At 48.0% G+C, this 21,159-nt stretch overlaps 1 protein-coding gene across 2 annotated transcripts in view; it reads left to right on the top strand.

The window, feature by feature from the left end:
• Positions 1-20,188, top strand: part of NOC4L (nucleolar complex associated 4 homolog) — a 29,293-nt gene extending 9,105 nt beyond the window's left edge. The window contains exons 6-15 of one of the 2 annotated variants that reach the window (XM_083590306.1): positions 6,644-6,743; positions 8,898-8,932; positions 10,670-10,720; positions 11,275-11,386; positions 13,325-13,385; positions 14,254-14,364; positions 15,467-15,630; positions 17,328-17,410; positions 19,379-19,492; positions 20,006-20,188. In XM_083590306.1, coding sequence (XP_083446432.1) covers positions 6,644-6,743; positions 8,898-8,932; positions 10,670-10,720; positions 11,275-11,386; positions 13,325-13,385; positions 14,254-14,364; positions 15,467-15,630; positions 17,328-17,410; positions 19,379-19,492; positions 20,006-20,122 — 948 coding nt within the window. In that variant the 3' untranslated portion in view covers positions 20,123-20,188. Of the gene's footprint in view, positions 1-6,643; positions 6,744-8,897; positions 8,933-10,669; positions 10,721-11,274; positions 11,387-13,324; positions 13,386-14,253; positions 14,365-15,466; positions 15,642-16,264; positions 16,295-17,327; positions 17,411-19,378; positions 19,493-20,005 lie in introns of those variants that run through there. The other variant, XM_083590307.1, reaches the window with a different exon arrangement.
• Positions 20,189-21,159: the final 971 nt, after the last annotated feature.

Here is a 21,159-nt window from a genome sequence, read left to right as displayed (position 1 = left end):
GAAATTCTACATTTATCTTAAATTATTTAAAACCTAAAGCACAAGTAGAAGGCTTATTCTTTTAAATGTTGCGAGCTTTATCGCTGTCCCGCTAGTGTCTTTATACGTTCACAATGATGGTCTGTGTATTGAACAAAATTACTCCACTCTTCCTGGAACGCTTGGTCCCTCTGGTTTCAGATTCTCCCTGTCAGCTTTGCCAATTCCACATACAGTGGTACCTCGGGTTAAGTACTTAATTCGTTCTGGAGGTCCGTACTTAACCTGAAACTGTTCTTAACCTGAAGCACCACTTTAGCTAATGGGGCCTCCTGCTGCCGCTGCGCAGCCGGAGCACGATTTCTGTTCTCATCTTGAAGCAAAGTTCTTAACCTGAAGCACTATTTCTGGGTTAGCGGAGTTTGTAACCTGAAGCATATGTAACCCGAGGTACCACTGTAGTCCATCATCTTCGTCTGCCATTTGTCTATCGTCGGTAATTCTTGCTGCTTCCATTTCTGGGCTAATAAAATTCTAGCTGCAGTAGTAGCATACATAAACAATTTCTGGTCAACTTTTAATATTTCCACTCCTGTCGTCCGCAAGAGGAATGTTTCCAGTTTTTTGGGGAAAGTATATTGTGATGGGATGGTGAGCTGCTTGTGCGTAAAATCCTGATCCCTCAGAGTTTGGCTAAGTTCCCAAACCTCTGTCTGTGATGGAGCTCCTTAAGCATGGCTCCATCAATCGCTCGTTGAATCGGACAGTGGGCGTTTACGGAACTTCTTCCAGCATAAAAGCTCCTTGACGGAAACGCGTCTTCTGGACTCTCGGCGCGACAGTTTCCGCCGAGGAGTGGGTGTGCCTACGGGAGGTCCTGAAACCTCTCCACTGTTCCCGCTTGAAGTATCTCTGAGCTCTCCCTCCGACTCACTTTCCCTTGTAACTCCACTTCTCCCCCTGCTGGTCCCCTCCTCCGCTGAGTGGTCTCTCTCACCCTCCATGAGCCCTTTCACCTCCTTCGTCTCAGATGACAGTTCCCTGACATCCACCTCCCCTCTAGGGCCCCCTTCACCCCCTTCCCTCCCCTCCTCTGCGGGAGGCGAGGGAGCAAAACCCCTGAAGGAACCTCCCTCATCTTCCGAAGTTTCGAACACTTCCCTCCACCTTTTGCTGTTTCCGGTTTCCAAGTACTCCTCCTCCTCGGAGTCTGTACCCTCTTCCAACTCCGATTCCCTGAATCCCTCCAGTTCCTCCTCATCGTCGGTGGTGCCAAAGTACTCCCTCCGGAACCTCGCTACTGGTTGAGGTTTCCTGGGGAACCTTTGGTGGAACGTTTCGATCAAGACCTCGTCATGGACCTCCTCTGCCTTCACCCAGGTGTTTTCCGACTCCGGTTCCCCTTCCCACGCGACCAAATACTCCACCTGATTACCCTTCCACCTGGAGTCGATGATTTCCGCCACATAGTTGCGGCTTTCCCTTTCTTCTATGGCTGGCCCCCGTGTGGATACCCCTTCACCTTCCCCCCTGTATGGTGACAGTAATGACCTGTGGAATACTGGGTGCAGTTTCATGTGGTTCGGTAACCGGAGTCTGAAAGCCACTGGGTTGACCTGTTGGATGACCTCAAATGGTCCCAATCTTTTGGGTCTCAATTTCTTGCAACTACCCTTGAACGGCAACCCTTGGGTTGATAGCCAGACCCGACTCCCCACCCTAATTGTTTCACCTTCCCTTCTGCTCTTGTCTGCCTGCCTCTTATATTCTTCTTTGGCCCTTTCTAAGTTGTGTTGGGGTTGACGATGGATCGCTTCCATTTCTTCTACAAACAGTTCAGCGGCCGGAACACTCCATCTCTCTCCTCCTTCCCCTGGAAACGCCCTGGGGTGGCACCCATAATTAGCCAAAAAGGGGCTCATCCCGGTGGACACATTCTCTGCATTATTGTAAGCAAATTCCGCTAGTGCCAACTTTTCGACCCAATCGTTTTCTCTGTCATTGACATAACACCTCAGGTATTGTTGAAGGATACCGTTTGCCCTCTCCGCCTGCCCATTGGTCTCAGGGTGCCTGGCAGTCGAAAAGTTGACCTCTACGTGCAACAAGCTCATAAGCTTCCTCCAGAATCTGGACGTGAACTGTTTCCCTCTGTCGGAAACCAGCCTCAAGGGGGCGCCATGCAGCCTAAAAATATGTTCTACAAACAATTTTGCTGTCTCTTCCGCCGTGACTGCATGTGAGCAAGCTACAAAGTGACCCATCTTAGTTAACTGGTCTACTACGACTAGTATGGCGGTTTTCCCCTGGGATTTGGGCAGATCAGTCATAAAATCTATCGACACCGCCTCCCATGGTCGTTCTGGTGTGGGTAACGGTTCTAAATACCCCGCTGGTGCCCGCCTTTCTCCTTTGGCTCTCTGGCATTGGTCACACCTTCTCACATACTCCCGTACATCCTCCCTCACCTTGGGCCACCAAAACTCCCTGGTCACCAACCACATGGTCTTGTGTTGCCCAAAATGCCCCGCTGTGGGATTGTCGTGCAGCTGTTTGAGTACTCTCCCCCTCAATTCCCCTTCTGGTATATATAGCGCCCCTTTGTAATACAATGCCCCGTTTCTTTCTTCAAAACCTCCGGGGTCTTCTCCCTCTCCCCTTAAACCTCTGAGCTTATCCTGGGCGTACTCATCATTTACCGTTCCCTCTACCAGTTCTCTTTGCCCCACCCAGGCCGCACCACACACCCAGTGGTCCTCTGGGATAATATGTCTCTCTTCTGGCGCTCCCTCCCCCTCCAAATATTCCGGTTTGCGAGAGAGAGCGTCCGCTCTGATGTTTTCTGGACCTGGCACATAGCAGATTTCAAAATGGAATTTGGAGAACTCCTGGGCCCATCTCACTTGTCGTTGGTTGAGCACTCGTGCCGTTCTCCAATACTCCAAATTCTTGTGGTCCGTACATACTTGTACCTTATGCTGTGCACCAATTAGTAAGTGTCTCCATCTCCGGAACGCTTCGTGAATGGCGAGTAGTTCTCGGTCATATACCGTGTAGTTCCTCTCGGATTTGTTCAGCTTACGCGAAAAGAAGGCACACGGTCTCCATTCCGACTTATTGCTCCCTGGCTGAAGCAGCACCGCCCCCACCGCGCGGTCTGAGGCATCAGTTTCCACTCTCATGGGTTTTTGTAAATCCACATGCAGGAGCTGTTCTTCCGAAGCGAATGCCTTTTTCAATTCCTCAAAAGCGTGCTCCGCCTCCGCCGTCCAAACGAATTTCTTCTTGCTGCTCAGACAGTCCGTGATGGGAGCCGTTAAGTGGGCAAAGTTCTTGATGAATTTACGGTAAAAGTTCCCAAACCCTAAGAACCTTTGCACATCTTTTTTCGTTTTCGGTGTCTTCCATTCCAGCACCGCCTGTACCTTGCCTGGATCCATGGCTAATCCCTTGTCTGATAGGCGGTACCCCAGGAATTCCACCTCCTTGGCGTGGAACTGACACTTCTCCAATTTCACCCACAACTGGTTTGCTTGCAGCTGGCTCAGCACTTCCCTGACATCCTTTACATGCTGCTCCTCATTCTCTGAATATATCAGCACGTCATCGAGAAAGGCCACGCAATTCTTGTAGAGCAAAGGTCCCAGTACATGGTTCATGAGCGATTGAAAACAGGCGGAGCCTGCTTGTAATCCAAAGGGCATAACGAGATATTCGAAAGCCCCTAGGGGGGTGAACATCGTTGTCTTCCATTCATCCCCCTTCTTTATTCGTATCAGGTTGTACGCTCCTCTCAGGTCCAGTTTCGTGAATATCTTTCCCTTCCTCACCCTGGTCAAAATGTCATCAATTCTGGGCATGGGGAAAGTCACTGGTTCTGACACGGCATTCAGCCGCCGGTAGTCCACGATCAATCTCGGTTTATCCGTGTTTTTTTTGTCCACAAAAAACACTGGGCTGCCCCCCACCGCTCTGGACTCTCTGATGAAACCTCTCTTCAGGTTTTTGTCAATAAACTCCCTCAACTCCTGCATTTCCCTGTCTGACATGGCGTACAGCTTGCCCACGGGGAGCTGGGCCCCAGGGACCAGGTTAATTTGGCAGTCAAAGTCTCTATGCGGTGGTAGTTTATCTGCTTCCCTTTCGCTGAAGACCTTGCTCAGGTCAGCGTATTGTTTGGGCACCTTCCCTTTGTCCGCCACTTCCATCCCTGCTAGGGAGGCTTTTGCCCCTTCTGGCACCTTTCCCTCTTTGCAGTGTTCCAAGCAATGTGCTGACCCAAAGGAGACCACTCTCTGATGCCAGCCCACTAGCGGGTCATGCAACGCTAGCCAGCTCATTCCCAAAATGACTGGCGCCCCTCCCAGGGTGGCTACATTGAACGCTATCCTTTCAGTGTGCCTTGCCACCCTCATAACCATTGGGACGGTCTGTAGGCTAACTTCTCCCCCCAACAGCTCCCTCCCATCGATAGTGGTGACCTGCAGGGGGGTGCTTAAAGGCAGTGTCTGTATCTGGTGTTCAGCTGCAAACTCCTTGCTCATAAAATTACAGGAGCTGCCTGAGTCCAACAGCGCCTTGGTCTTTAGTGGGTATCCGTTTGCCAGCTCTAGCAGCACCTCTATTACTAGAGCTGGTCTTGGAGGTTCCGGAGTGGGCACTTTTACTGCTCCTTGGCCTGTCTGCAGTGCCCTGACAGCGGCAGACAGGCGGTGGCTTTTACTGGCTCCTGGACTTCCTCCTCCTTCCCCCCAACAGCTCCCGCCATCCCTTGCCATTCCTTTCTTTGTGGGCAGACTCTGGCAAAGTGACCTGGCTGCTGGCAGAGGTAACATTTCTTGGCGCTCTTTCCCTCCTTCTTCCTCCCTTCACTGGGATTTGAAACTGCGCGCGCGCGCGCTGTTCCAACTTCCATCGGCTCTCCGGGCGGGAAACTGGGTTCTGGAATCTCTGGAATGCGGAAATCCCTCCAACGCTCTCCTTTCCCCTCCCGCTTCTCCAAGGCTCTTGCCTCCTTTCGCGCTCCAATGGTCAGCGCTGATTTGGTCAGCTGGTCCATAGACTCCGCCCTGGGCGCCCGGGAAAGTTCGTCTTTCACCGCCGAAGAAAGCCCCTCTTCAAAGAGCATTTGAATGGGTTCCGCCGATAGGTCCCACCCCAATTTATGTATCAACATTGTAAACTCAGTCCAGTACTCACGAACCGATCGGCTCCCCTGTTTGCAAGCCATCAATTGTCTGCGCACCAGTCCCTGTTCAATCTCGCTGGAAAACATCAAATCCATGGCGCGAAAAAACTTCCTCGCGTCCTTCAGCATGTCACTATTCCCTGCCATCAGGGGCCGGACCCAGTCTCTCGCCCCCCCTTCGAGATGGCCAATCACAAACGCCACTCGCGATGCCTCATCGGGAAAGTCGTTAAACTGCAGTTCAAGAGCATACTGCATCTCTGTCCTAAAGGCTTGGTAGTTCCTGGGGTCCCCCCCAAACTTCTGCACCATTCCTGGCATCTTTCTTGCTAGTGTAGCGCCTTTTGCCTTTTCTGCATCCTGCGCCCTCCTTTCTTCTAGCCTTGCCGTTTGCATTGCTAGCTGGAGTTCCAAAACTCTGCACCTTTCTTCCAGAGTTGGACCTTCTCCAGCTCCTGCTGCTCCTCCGGCTCCAGCTGGGTTGCTCATGATGCCTCTCTGCACAAGCTGCTTTCAGGGACTGTCCGATTGCTGTGATGGGATGGTGAGCTGCTTGTGCGTAAAATCCTGATCCCTCAGAGTTTGGCTAAGTTCCCAAACCTCTGTCTGTGATGGAGCTCCTTAATCATGGCTCCATCAATCGCTCGTTGAATCGGACAGTGGGCGTTTACGGAACTTCTTCCAGCATAAAAGCTCCTTGACGGAAACGCGTCTTCTGGACTCTCGGCGCGACAGTTTCCGCCGAGGAGTGGGTGTGCCTACGGGAGGTCCTGAAACCTCTCCACTGTTCCCGCTTGAAGTATCTCTGAGCTCTCCCTCCGACTCACTTTCCCTTGTAACTCCACTTCTCCCCCTGCTGGTCCCCTCCTCCGCTGAGTGGTCTCTCTCACCCTCCATGAGCCCTTTCACCTCCTTCGTCTCAGATGACAGTTCCCTGACATATATCTAAACATTTTTTTAACTCATTATAAATATTTTCCCAAAATACTTTAACTTTATCACAAGTCCACCACATATGATGAAAACCACCCTCTTTAATGTTACATTTCCAACAATTCTTATTACTCATTTTATACATTTTAGCTAATTTAGTTGGTGTTAAATACCATCTATACATCATTTTCATTATAGTTTCTTTCAACGCCATGCATGCAGTGAATTTAATTCTGTCATTCCATAACTTTGACCAGGCTTCGAATTGAATATTATGTCCAGTGTCTTTTGCCCACTTAATCATCACCTCTTTAACCTCTTCATCTTTTGTATGCTGTTCTAATAGTAAGTCATACATTTTTTATAAGATGATTATTTTTTCCCTCCCAACAATTTGGTTTCTAGCTTAGATCTAAAAGTTTCAAAGCCATTCTTCCTGTTATCTTTTTTAAATACATCATTTATTTGATGGTATTGCATTCAAGTTTGGTTCTTTGTGTGTCTTCCACGATACAACAATGTGGGGTTTTTCTTCTTCTGCAGGTGCCACTTCCAGTGTACCAGAAAAACGCCTTTGCCCTCATTTCATCTATTTCCATGCCGAGCGAGGAGAGTGAGATACAGAACTTCCTAGTGAGAAACAGTGAGTGAAATGTGGCAGCTGCCCGTTCGGACACACCGTATTTTTTGCTCCATAAGACGCACCAAGTTTTTGGAGGAGGAAAACAAGAAAAAAAATATTCTGAATCCCAGAAGCCAGAACAGCAAGAGGGATCGCTGCGCAGCGAAAGCAGCGATCCCTCTTGCTGTTCTGGCTTCTGGGATAGCTGCGCAGCCTGCATTCACTCCATAACACACACACACACATCTTCCCTTTTTAGGAGGGAAAAAGTGAGTCTTATAGAGAGAAAAATACGGCATTTGCGTTGGGACTGGGGTGCTTTGACCCACACGGTCCCCCTAAAGCGCTCAGCAACTCTGCCTGGCCAGCGTTGGAGATTTCAGTGAGGCAGCCCAAGGGCCACATTCCCCTGAGAGCAGCTTTCTGGGGGCCGCAAGCTAGGGGTGGGCAGGATCAGAGGCAAAAGTGATGAGAGCCTTCGTGCAGCAGGCTGCATCGCATCCTCACAAATTTCGAGAGGTTTCTACCTGTACAAATGCCTCTCCAAGCTCCCTGGCCTAGGAAGGGCCAGAGGCAAATGTCTGCACCAGACATTTGAAGCAGTATCACGCCACTTTCAACGGCCATGGCTTTCCCCTGAGCATCCTAGGGACAGGGTTGTCATTTGCTAATGGTGTTAAGAGTTGTTAGGGGGAAGCCTCACAGAGCTAAAATTCCCAGATTTATTATTGCTTATTATTTAGATATGTATACCGCCTATAAATCCCAGCATAAGGATACTAGATCAAAATGCAAAATGCATGATAAATAAGAACGAAACAAAACAATAATGCCCCCCTCTCACCTGGGGAGTTCCCTGGGAAGAGGTGTTGACTCTCAAACCTCCTCCTCCTCTTCTTCTTCTTCTTCTTCTTCTTCTTCTTCTTCTTCTTCTTCTTCATTCAAATTATATACCCTGTACCCAGGGTGGTGTACAACATTTATTGAAGCTCTGTGAGGGAAATAACAGTTCACAGAACCCGTAACAAACTACAATTCCCAGAATTCTTTGGAGGCTCTTTGAAGTGGTATGATACTGCTTTAAATGTATAGTACATGCTGTACGGTACAGAATTCTGTGTCCAAATGTGTACAAAACAGCATGCATGTTTACTGAACGCACACAGGCTTCGTCATATGAAAGCACCGTTATGCTCCCTTTCCATCAAGCCCTTTATTGTGTAATAAACAAAAATCTGCCCTTATTCCCTTTTGGGGGACACAAGAGCCCTTATAGAGTCCTTTGTAGGTTCTCCATCGGTCGGAGAGAATAACAGAGGCCAACTAGAGAATATTGAGAAGCAAAGCAGCTCATAAGCTTGATCTTTATTGAACTGTTGCAACAGGGTACTCCCCTCACACACAGGAAAGGAGAAGGACCCCGAACAAAGACATTTTTAATTCCCCCCCTGGAGTCCAAGACCACCCCCAGAAACATACATACATACATTACAGAAGGGGTGTAGCTCAAGACCACCCCCAGATACATCATGCCTACATCACAGAAAGGGCAGTCTACAACAGAAATTTGAGTGCGTTGTTTATCTCCTGTTTGGAAGGTTACCTGTTAATTGTCACTTGATTGGATACCCTGGGAAGCCTGGCCAGTCTTTTGTAATGACAGATACTTAGTTCCTGAGCCAGGTCACAGGCTCACCCTATTCATACACAGACATACCCTTAAGACAGTATTTGTGAACGAAAAAGCAGTGGGGAGGCTTTTCCTTTTTCCTTCGACCTTGCAGAGAAATATTTGAGGTCAATTTGGGAGGGACAAAATGGCTTCAGGAGTTTTTCTGTGTGGTTTATATATGCAGTTATGAACATTTATCTTTAATTTTTTTATTTCAATTGTCTACTCTGGCATGGCAGGCTGTCTCATAGCTGTTGGCACACGCTAGCAGTCCATCTAACCCAGTGTTGCTTGCTCTGGTTGGCAGCAGTGCTTCCAGCACAGAGTCATCCCCACCACCTGCTCCCTGATGTCCTTTGAACTGGAGATGCTGGGGTTTGGACTTTCTGCAGGCTGAACATGGGCTCCACTGCAGAGGTGTGGCTCCTGCCTCGCAGACTTGGTCGCACTTTGCGCTTTTGTTTACCTGACTGTTTCCTTCTTTTCCTCTCCCCCTGCAACAGCTAACCAGGAAGAATGGAAAGTCTCAAAGCTGAAGGTAGGTATTTTGGGTGGCTGAATGGAATTCCGTTTCTGCTCTTGTCTTACACGTCCTGTTTCGTTTACATCAGGATGAGGAGGGCCGGCCTGGGTGGGCGGCCGATCTCTGGGGAGCATCGCAACTCGCATCAACCCCAACTAGCATGACCTGCGATTGGGTGTGGGGTTGAGGGCACCAGGTTGGCTAACTGGGTTTAGGGTTGCTGTCTGATGCAACCGTTTTGCACCTGTGGAGGTGGCCGTCTTAAGTGTTTCTGTCATTAATTCTACTGATATTGACCCAGAGCGGATTCCAACATGTAGTTAACAAAGTAAAAACCTAAACACGTTGCAGGATTCCCCAAAAATGGACCAGAGGCAATTAATATTTCATCCAGCAGAGCTTTACTGCTATTGAAGGCAAATGAGCATAATGGTCACAAATCCAATTCATTCAAGATTGGCACTGCCCATAAGAAATCCAGTCGCAGCAGACTTCACTTAAACTTACAATAACTTATAATAAGACTAAAACCTTAATGCTAAGCATACTATATACAGAACACCACACCAGAAGGAAAGAGGGATAGATAGTGAAGCCCAGGCTCCTTCTGGCCTTATCATTCTAGTCAGCATGACATTGACAGAAAGAGATAACAGGAGCAGTTTAAGCCAGCTGTACTCGGCTTCTCTGAAGGAATAACCCAAACATCATGAACCTTTTGCTTGGTTCCAGTTTGTGTCATGCAGAGAAGCCTCCAGAACCCTCTTGAATTAATTAGAATAGGAAAGATCTCCACACATCAGATTGATACTGTAATGGCTTTAGGGGTTGCTTGTGCGTAAATAGCCGCCGCTCTGGGCTAGGTTGGCTGGTTAAACTATTTCTCGCTGGACAGCCACCCACTCTTTTCCAACATAAAAGTTGTTTGACACCCAGTCTCCTCCTACTCTCCCTGCGCGGAAGTCTTCTGCGCAGGGAGGGCGTGGGTAGCGGAGGACCTGTGCTCTCCCCGCTGGTGTCCAGTGAAGAGTCCCGGAGCCTGCTCTCTGCTTCCCCCATTGGCCCCCCTCTATCCCTGGTGTAGCGCTGATTTTCTTCCCCAACAGGAGACTTGCCTCTCTCCCTGCTTGGCCCCTCTCCAGCATCGTTGTGGGGCCTCGCCGCCTCCTCTAGTTCCGATGGCAGTTCCCTGACAGATATTTTCTGTACTAAGAAATGCAAACTGATGGTTTCTTCCTGGAAGTGATGAGGGAGCAGGGATGGCGGCCATCATAGGCTCCTTTTGTGGTCTTGCGTCAGTAGCCACCGACTGAAGTCCGGGCTAGCCATTCTCAAACTCTCTTCCTTCAGAGGGACTGCTCTGCATATATTCCTATGCCAGCCAACCCCAGAGCATCAGCTGTAGAACCCCCTGTTGCAAAGCAATCTGCAGAATTTTCTAGGGTCTTCTGGAATGTTCCGGAATCCAGTCTGGAACGCTCCTCCTGTGGTTGGAGGTTGCTGGGGAAGAAAATGTGCTTGCTCTTATAAATCCTCTCACTGAGGAAATCTGAACCTGCCGAGAAGCTTTCAAAGAATTCCCTGGTTTTCTCCTGGGATGAGAGTGTGAAGACCGTAGTGGTCGATCCACGAAGCCCCTTTTGGTGTGATAACGCTTTCCAAAAACATGAGCCCACTAAAGCCCAATGAACGCAAGATGGTTCCTGCGGAGACCTACTTCCTCCATGTTCTTTCTGCCCTTTCTGTTTACAGGAGCACAGACGAGCTTTTGAGAGGATGTGGCTGGTATTTCTCAAGTACAAGGTGAGTGGCTGGTGCTGTTGAAGGTTTTCGTAGAATTGTATAGGTAGAAGGGACCCCATGGGTCATCTAGCCCAACCCCCTGCAATGCAGGAATCTCAATTAAAGCATCCGTGGTTTTTGCTTTAATGTCACGCTAAAAAAACAACAACCGCACTCTTTTGTTAAAGTAGGTTTTTTAATGATTTCTTTCAAGTGGTTTTACCCCAAAGAGGGCTCACAGAGTGGTTTGCAGTGACCAGATAGTGCACCAGCCCTTCAGACTAAAAGGGGACAGCGCAAAAGGGGGGAAAGGGGGATTTGGGAGGAAGGAAGGGAAATGCAAAAGCTGGGCGCCAGTTCTAAGGTTCTTCATAAAGATCATCTGGAATAAGAACGGTTCTGGGAGAGGAGGAGCCGGAAGTTGTTATTCTTCCAGCAGAGCCGATGGTGTGGCCTTGCTCTGCTTTCTTTCCTTTCTTCTTCTATAGCCTGATGGATCGTCATCCATGGTGGATGATGCTGGAAGGAAAACCTGCTTGACTGTGACCGTCTGACTATCCTTCCTCTCTCCCCAGCTACCTGGCAGCGTCTACAAAAAAGTGCTGGTAATACTTCACGACTCGATCCTCCCTCATATGAACGAGCCAACCCTCATGATAGATTTCCTGACGGTCGCCTACGACGTAGGTAGGTTGAGAGGTTGCATTCTCCAGGCGATGGAGAGTGGTGATGCTGGACTGGCAAGTCACTTGTGGGCCATACGAGCTTTGGGGTGAACCTGAGTGGCCAACCTGGGGGCACAGGGTCTGCGAGAGGCCAGAGGAATCTGGGTCTTTTGCACACCTGGGTAAGGAGGGTCTCTGGCTTGGCTCTGGCAAATGCCGTATTTTTCGCTCCATAAGATGCACCTGACCATAAGACACACCTAGTTTTTAGAGAAGGAAAACAAGAAAAAAAATATTCTGAAGGAAACAGTGGATGTATGATTTTTGGGGTTCATGCTGTGGCCACAGACATGTGATTTGACGGTGAGTTTGGGGTAGCCCAATGCAAAAATCCTGAGAATCCATGTGGATCCGTGCTTTTTAACCACATTTTTGCACCATTGCGCCCCACAAAACAGTGGATGCGGGGTTTTTTTGGTGCAGGCTGTAGCCATGGACATGCTATGTGATCTGATGGTGAATTTGGGGTGACCCAGTGCAAAACTCCTGAGGATCCATGTGCTTTTCCCTCCCCCCTACCAGGCAGCCTCCTTTATCGCTAGCATCCCTTATCTCCCTCCTGATCGCTTGCAGATCAGCTGCTCAGCAGCTTTTTTTCAACACCCCCTTTCCTCTTTCAAAAAAAAAAAGCACGATCTGCTTTTCGCCCCTGGGCAATTCGGCTCCAGGGACCACGCATTCGCTCCATAAGACGCACAGACATTTCCCCTTACTTTTTAGGAGGAAAAAAGTGCATCTTATGGAGCAAACAAATGCTGTAATCAGTCTGCCCTACAGTGTTTTCTGCCTCTCTGCCAGCATGGAACTCGATGATGGTCTGTGTGGGCCTCTTGGTAGTCACCCTTCCATACTGGGCTGCTGCAATGCGCTTGATGTAGGTCTGCCCCTGGAGACTGTCTGAAAGCTGCGGTGAACACAGGATCCGGCTGCTAAGTTGAGGGGGGGAGGGCAAGAATAAAAACGGAATTAGTAATACAAAATATATAATGATAATAATTAGCTTCAGCAAGGCAGCTGCATCATGTGCCTTCATACTGTTACACCTTGGTAAAACATTCTGACTGCATGTCTTGTGAGTGGCCGAACTAGGATTTGTGATCCAGTATATGCTGTTGACTTACGTATGCAGGTTTTCAGCATTTTAGAAATTTGTTTCTAATATAATAATCTATTGTAATAATTTATTATTTATACCCCGCCCATCTGGCGGCTCCCAACAGAATATTAAAAACACGATCAAACATTAAAAACTTCCCTAAACAGGGCTGCCTTCAGATGTCTTCTAAAAGTCAGATAGTTGTTTATTTCCTTGACATCTGATGGGAGGGCGTTCCACAGAGCGGGCGCCACTACCGAGAAGGCCCTCTGCCTGGTTCCCTGTAACCTCACTTCTCGCAGTGAGGGAACTGCCAAAAGGCCCTTGGAGGAGGACCTCAGTGTCTGGGCTGAATGATGGGGGTGGAGATGTTCCTTCAGGTTTAAATAATAGCATTCAGTCCGCACACATGTGTAGTCCTGCTTATGAGCTGAGAGCCCGGTTCCTACCCATTTGTTGCTTCCCCAATAATGTTTTCCCAAGGCTTTCCCTGATGCATAAGACTGAACCCTATTATTACAGAATTCCTGCTTTTATAATATATACTGTTTTTGGTTGTTTTTCTGGTGGAAGGTGGTGGACTGGAGGTTTTTTAAACAGGGTGCATGGCCATCTGTCAAGTATTCTTTAGCACTGCAGGGGGTTGGACTAGATGACCCTCGGGTCCTCTTCAAGCTCTACAATTCTGCGGTGTGGTTATGGTTTTTTTAAAAATTGGTGTATTTCTGTGTATTGCTTAGAAAAAAATTAAGCAGTTTAGAATTGCTTTTATTTTAAGTAAATGAATGAATGCTTCTCTTACAGGTGGAGCAATCAGCCTCCTTGCCTTGAACGGGTTGTTTGTCCTGATTCTGCAGCATAACCTGTAAGTTTCCCCGGCTCCCTGGGATGTGAGCCACTCTTGGGATGCCACCTGTTTGGATAATCATGCATTGAAGCCCTTTCGTATGCAGAATGGGCGGTGTTTGGCGAGTGAATCTTAGTTAAAGATCTTGGTTGTTGCCATCTCTCACAGAGATAGGGAGGTCAGCAAAAGATGCTAAATGTACAGGGACATTGTACAGGGAATGTGCAGGTCCCTCAATCTGTATCTGCGTCAACCCCACGTGAAACTCGCCTTTTGCAAGCCGAGTTGCGCCCAAACATCTATCGTCAACCGTATTATAGAAGCATCATAAGTAAAACACAGAACACCACACAACGCAGCGCAAAATAATCATTAAGTGACTGGCTGGACAAGAGAGTTTTGGGCAGCTGGACAGGGGCGTCTGAATGAAAAAAGTCTTTAAGAGACTCCCACAAAGCAAAAGCAAGAATTCCTACCAAATTCCACAGCACTGGGAACAGTGAGGCTAAATCTCCAATTTCTGTAGCACAGGGGACAACTAACAACCCTCATCCAAAATATTTTTGGTGATCGAGCTAGGCTTTATAAGAGCTCAGGCGATCCTTAAAAGCTTTGTGTATTAACTCTAGAGCCTTGAACCTGGCTGGGTAGGCGTAGTTTATTTATTTTTTAAGAGATGACTTTGAGATTGGCTTTGAACCAAAGAGCTACTTCTGGTTGTTCTTGCTGGAGCTCCTGCATGTTGCGCTAAACCGTGGTTTGGTGTGAAGTGCAAACGCAGCCGCTGTGTTAAATGAGAGTTTTCACTATCTTTGGAGTCAGTAGTCACTCAGATGTGTAAGAGGGTTCAGCGAGGCAGCTTGCCTATCTGTTTTGGTCTCCATAGGGAATATCCGGATTTTTACAAGAAGCTCTACAGCCTTCTGGACCCATCTATCTTCCACGTGAAATACCGCGCCAGGTTTTTCCGTTTATTGGATTTATTCCTGTCTTCCTCGTAAGTACGCACACGACCAAAATGCCACAAGGCTTATTTGTCTCCTTCTTGCTTAGGCTTTGATCAAGTAATCTGAAGGCTCATTTCCCCTTTGGCTGTTTCCAAAGGCTGACCTCCTAAAACCTCCTAAAACCTTCTTCATTTTCTCTGGGAACAGAGAATACAGTGGTACCTCAGGTTACATACGCTTCAGGTTACATACGCTTCAGGTTACAGACTCCGCTAACCCAGAAATAGTACCTCAGGTTAAGAACTTTGCTTCAGGATGAGAACAGAAATCGTGCTCTGGCGGTGCGGCAGCAGCTGGAGGCCCCATTAGCTAAAGTGGTGCTTCAGGTTAAGAACAGTTTCAGGTTAAGAACAGAGCTCTAGAACGAATTAAGTACTTAACCTGAGGTACCACTGTAAATGAGACAGGTTTGAGGATCTCTTTTCAGTAGGTTTTAAATCCACAAAGAACCTCTGAAAACCCACCCACCTCCTCCAAAAAACTAAACCACCCCCCCCCCACTATAATTACTTTGATTTTAGGTGCTGGGGTACTTTTGAAAGGCCTGCTTTTCTCTGCAGCATGCCTTAAACATAATTTGCAATAAGCAATTAGCAAGACAGGCGCTGAGATTCAGAAGCAGGGGAGAAAAATATATGGGGGAAGCTGTGTTCCGCATCATGCTTAAATTATGCAAATAAGCAGATTTGCATATTTGTTTTATTGCGTGAAATTTATACCCCGCTTGATTGTGACAAAAAACCCAACAACAACCCTTCAAAGTAGTTCACAATTTGAAGAGTTGCGTGCCCAAGTATAGTTGTACCTTGGTTCTTGATGTCCATTCGACTTCCGAAAATGTTTGAAAACGAAGCCTTGGAAGCCCCTTCGGACGTTCAGGTTCCAAAGAACGTTCGCAAACTGTAACACTCACTTCTGGGTTTGCGGTGTTCAGGAGCCAAAACGTTCAAGTTGCAAGGTGTTCAACAACCAAGGTGTGACTGTACTGATATTCAGAGGCCTTTTCTTTGAGTGACCTTGAACTGGGCTTGTGTGATGGTGGGGAAGAGAGGAAGAGAGTTTTCACCACCCTCTCTTCTTCCTTTCCAATAGGCACTTGCCCGCATATCTGGTGGCTGCCTTCACAAAGCGACTCGCTCGCCTGGCACTCACAGCACCGCCTGACGGCTTGCTGATCGTCATCCCCTTCATCTGCAATCTCTTGCGGAGGCATCCGGCGTGCAAGGTCCTCATCCACAGGCCCGATGGCCCTGCAGGTAAGAGGAAGGTGCAAAACAACAACAAACCTGTGGTTACATGAAACATATTCAATAAACACACAAGACGTAACTGGCTGTACATTTGAAAAAATAATATATACTATTCATTGTATTGAATTGTAGATTTCAACAGAAGTAGCTCATAAAGTTCAACAAAAAAAGTAGAAGACCCAGTGGATCAGTTCATTCTCTAATCAGTTTATGCATAAGGTCCATATATGTGAAAGTGTCTATTCTACCTGTCTGTTCATAGAGTCCAACAATCCACACGAAAGGTTGCTGCAATTCCACAGAATCCTTTCACAGAGTAAGACAAGGAATTCCGGAATATTAGCCTTGTTTCGCTGTCTTGGGCTTCACCAGTAGTACAAACTCATATATGATATCACAGGGCAGTGGTTCTTATAGCATAATAGCTGCTATGGACTCTATGAACAGACAGGTGGAATAGGCACTTTCACATATATGGATCTTATGCATGAACTGATTAGAGAATGAACTGATCCACTGGGTCTTCTACCTTTTTCGTTGAATTTTATGAGCTACTTCAGTTGAAATCTACAATACAATGAATAGTATATATTATTTTTTCAAACATACAGCCGTTTATGTCTTGTCTGGTAAGAGGAAGGTGGCACAACCTTGAACCATTTCTGGACAAAGGCAAAGGGAGGGCTGAGCAGTTCTGTGAGGGTTTTTTTTTGTTTTTTTTTGCCTCTGTCCAAATTTGTGGGACATGCACATGCACATAGCTTGCATCAAAGGGGCGCCAACCTTTTGAACCCTATGGAACAGGGGTCAGCTTACCAGGCATGGGCCAGATCACTCTCGGAGATCCTCCGTGGAAATCACTTCTGCTCAGATGTGATTTCTGGCATCTGGGCATGCGCAGAAGCGATTTCCAGAGCCACGGAAGAGTGTCCCCGCACCATGCTGTGCTGGTTTAGCGCAGTGCGTGGGTGCTTACCAAGCAGGCAGTTCGGTTCGGGAGTGGCTCGTGGGCCGGTTAAACAGTCTCCATGGGCTACTTCCGGCCCATGTGCCTTAGGTTGCCGACCCCTGCTATGGAAGTAGGAAAGCTTGGAGGTTTTTTTTAGTACTGTTTATTTAATGTTACCGACAACAAAAAAAGTATTTCCAGTCTTAATGCTTCCATACCATGCATTCAGATACTCAACAAAAAACTGTCCCACCTTTCCTCAAAATCAGAATTCCTTTTTCTTCTTTGAAGGAGTGAACTTATCCATTTCGGCCACTTCCAAATGTTTTATTAGCTGCCAGAGTGTGTTGGCGCTTCTGTTTTCTAGGTACCTTTCAAGGGAGAAGAAGACAACCCCTTTCACCACATCATAAATAAGGGAGGCTGTTGGGGTGGGGACCTCAGAGGCTTTGTCGGCATCGGGAAAGACCTCAAGAGAGTTCTGTTGTGCCTGAGGGGGCACCAGGCCCTCTGGCCTAGATCATATATATACCATTGTCTGGGCAACCTCGTCATGCCAGCTGGTGGCCATTGGGACTGGTAGGGTGGAAGGCAAGCAACCCAACAACAGCAGCAAGAGCCAGAGTTGATGACACTAAAGGCGTAAAGCAGGGAGGTCAACAGTAGGTGGCGCTAGAGCCAGTTCTGAGGTGTAGCCTCTTGGGACACGGACCTCACATGTTTGCTGGTAATGGCGTTCTGTGTTTCCTCGTAGAGATGTCAGAAGATCCCTACTTGATGAGTGAAGAAGAGCCTTCGGAAAGCAGAGCGTTGGAGAGCTCCCTTTGGGAGATACAGGTACGTTTCTGGGTATCTCAGTGGCTCCCTTGTGTGCTGGTGCCAGGTTCTAGTGAGGGAGCCTGGTCACACCCACTCCAAAAAATGGCCCCAACCCTCCCCAGCGTCTCTCCTTGCTACTCCATTGACGGGCTGCTCTCTAAGTGATGCAGAAAGCGCTGGTGGGATTCAGCACTGTGTAACTCTTCAGCTTGGCCTGAATCTAGAAAGCCAGGTCACCGGGGAGAAAGGCTTTGCAGAGACCTCTCCCTGATGTGCTTGCTCTCTGCATGCAGGGAGCTCTTCGCATCGGGCAGCATTCGAAAGCATTCCTGCATTCCCTACTTTCAGAAGTGGAACGGTCCAGAATTTCGCCACTTCGTTTTGCCTAAAATGTAGAAAATGTCTAACGCTTGCCGAGGGAGACACAGGCAACTGCAAACAGGAGCAGGTAGCCCTTCTCTCTAACAAAAGGGCCGAGGAACATTTTTAACCCACCCGCAGGGCTCCCGAGGCTGCGGATGTCTGCCCAAAGCGGGCTCCCCAGGCTTGCTGATAGCTTCCTGAAGCCTGGAGAGCGAGAGGGGTCAGTGCGCACCTACCCTTCTCGCTCTCCAAGCTTCAGCGAAAGCCTGCATTCACCCCATAGGACGCACACAGATTTCCCCTTCATTTTTTGAGGGGAAATGTGCGTCCTATAGGGCGAAAAATACGGTAACAAGTAGTACGTAATTTTTTAAAAATCAAAAAACCCCAAAGCAAAACAACATTATAATTCTATATCTACTCATCTAGTACAAAGGTATACAAATGAAACTTTTATTCTAATACATATCCATTTATTTATAACCTACTATAATTTTTATAAATGTTTTCCAAATATAGTGTTTGTCCATACACAGTCTATGTCTATAAGCTCTCCAATCGTATGTAGCAAGAGTTGTCATGTCTTCTATCCATTCATTAAAGGGAGCCATAGATTTATGTTTCTAGTAGATCAATATCAGTCTTTTAGCTGTAGTGAGGGCATATAGAATCCTTTTATGTTAGCCAGTTGTCACATTCCGTGTAGTAGGTAGATAATTTAAAATAATAGTACCCTCTGGCAACGTTAACCTTCCCCCCAAAGTAATATTTGTACAATCTAGTACTCTCTCCTAAAACTTCATAGGCATAGGACATTGAATAAACATATGTGTCAAAGAAGTATTATTACGTGTACAACCTGTTGTCATAGATAGTCCCTTTCTAGACAAAGCCACTGGGAATTTGTGGCAAAATTGAGGTTTGGACAGGGGAGCCTATCCCCACTTGCTGACAGGAGTGTCTGTCAGAAGCAAGTTGGCAATAACTCACATGGTATTAGTGAAGTTAAGTCTTTTTTCAAAGAAACAAAATGGCCCAGGAGGCCAGGCTTAGTGGGCACAGCAACCCTTCTGCTTCCTGCAGTTGTGAGGACTGCCTTCCCTCCACTCTCTTAAGTCTCCTCCTCCAGGTCCTTCCCAAGCAACCTGAGACTTCTCTACCTGGTCTGTCTTTCCTGCGCCTTCTTCATACCTCTTTGGAAACTGGGAGGAGGGGAAGACAGCCTAGTTTCCTCACCAGCCAGACTCATCTCTGGCTCTTGGTCCTTCTTGGTCCCCCTCCTCTCCAGCCTCCACTTCTGCCTCTGCTTCTGGACTGCTCCCTGCCACACCCTCATCCTGCTCACTAAAGCCTGTCGCCTCTCCAGCTTCCGGCACGTCCTCCTCCCAGTCTGCTCCCTCTTCTCCCTCTGACCACTTATCATCATCCCACCACCAATCCCATGGCTCTGAGTCTTCTTCCCTTGGGGTTCGTCAGCTGGTGCCTCCCACCACTCCTCTGTGTCCAACCAGTCCATGACACTTGCACACTTAGCTGCCGTATTTTGCCAGGGATTTGCCGGGGCCACTCTAGCAAGGCCTTGACTTAAGCTGACGGTGAGCTCTGTTCTTCCCGGCGTCTCAGACCCTGCAGAGCCATTACCATCCAGAAGTGTCCAAGGCTGCTACCACAATCAACACGTTGCTGTCGGAGATGGAGGATGACTTATCAGAACTCCTGGAGTTGACTGCCTATGAGGTAACTGATGCTCTTGGTGTGAATGCAGCAGTATGTGTGTGAGACTGAAATCCCAGACCCCCTTTTTAAAAACAAAGAAGCTGTGCATCTCCAGCGCTTTCGTTTGCAGAATCTCTAGAAACAGGGGAACAGCCTTTTTATTTGCTAACTTCAGGAGTGGTGAACTTTTCCCAGACTGAGGGCCCCAACATGCCTCTGGCCATATTCCAGTAGTGGGCGGGGCCAGAGGCAAAAGTGGGTGGGGCAATGGGATGCAAATGTTACCATTGCACTAGTAAGCTAGTTTCTTCACATGCACAGACACACCTCTCTCTGTCTTATATCTAGGCAGGCAAAGAGTCAGTGTTCAATCTGCCCCACTGGTGTTGTTTTCCCAGTCAAATTTGCCCCACCAGGGTGGACAGTGGGAGAAAATGGGGGTCCGCAGTATTGGCAAACCAAATTGCAAAAGACTGATAATTTGTCTGCCTTTCTCTCTCTCTCTCTGTCTGTCTCTCTCCCCGCTGCTACCAGATCTTTGATAGGGATGTAAAGAAAGAAGCCACAGATATCCCGCTGGAATTTCAACAAGCCCGAGGTCTGTTTGGCAAGAAGGATGATATTTTTGCTGAATATTTTACATTGGGTTGATTAAAAAAACAACAACTTGTAGTGTTGGAAATACTGTACAAATAAAGCTTTGCTTTCGTTATTTAAGAGATTGCACATTGCTTGCTTTTTTTTAAAAAAAATACTCAGTGCACCTTTGCACCCAGAACAGACCATGTCTAAATATGTGGTTGAATCCCTGGGGCGGCCAGTGGGGATAGGAAACAGATCATACCACTTCAGACTGTTTGGTGGGTGTGAGAGAATGATGATTTATTCAAAACTGTATCCAACATAATTCTCTGCCCACTGGTACAAGGGCTAAGTTTTAATGTTGTGCAACCCTGCAATTGTGCTAGTGGAAACTCCCTGTGCAGCTGAGTGCACAATCTCTTGTGCAGTAAAAGTACCGGCCACTTGGTTTATGCATGCAAACCCAATCTCCGAGTGGTGAGAGACTCTGGGGTTATGGTGCTGCTTACCCTGGTCCTCAGTTCCTTTGTAGGGACGCAGGTGGCGCTGTGGGTAAAACCACAGAGCCTAGGACTTGCCGATCAGAAGGTCGGCGGTTCGAATCCCCGCGACGGGGTGAGCTCCCGTTGTTCGGTCCCTGCTCCTGCCCACCTAGCAGCTCGAAAGCACGTCAAAGTGCAAGTAGATCAATAGGTACCGCTCCAGCGGGAAGGTAAACGGCGTTTCCGTGCGCTGCTCTGGTTTGCCAGAAGCGGCTTAGTCATGCTGGCCACATGACCCAGAAGTTGTACACCGGCTCTCATGGCCAATAAAGCGAGCTGAGCGCCGCAACCCCAGAGTCGTCCACGACTGGACCTCATGGTCAGGGGCCCCTTTACTGTTACAACCTGAATAGGGTGTATGGGGTGTTAGGAGAGGGTGGGGCTTAACCAGGTGACGGTGGCCGATGGGTCTCAAACCTTTGGAGAGTTAGGGACTTCCCTTCCATGTAAAGACAAGCTCCAGCGCATAGAGCAGACAGGATCAATACTGCGTCCAGCGGTCCAGAAGGCGCTTTGTGCACATGCTCTAGAGCAGTGGTGGCCAAACTTGGCCCTCTAGCTGTT

Source organism: Podarcis filfolensis (genome assembly GCF_964270895.1).
Source record: "Podarcis filfolensis genome assembly, chromosome: 16".
In the NCBI taxonomy this organism is placed as follows: Eukaryota; Metazoa; Chordata; class Lepidosauria; order Squamata; family Lacertidae; genus Podarcis; species Podarcis filfolensis.
Note: the sequence above shows the minus strand (reverse complement) of the source record. Positions and strands in the feature narration are given on the sequence as shown.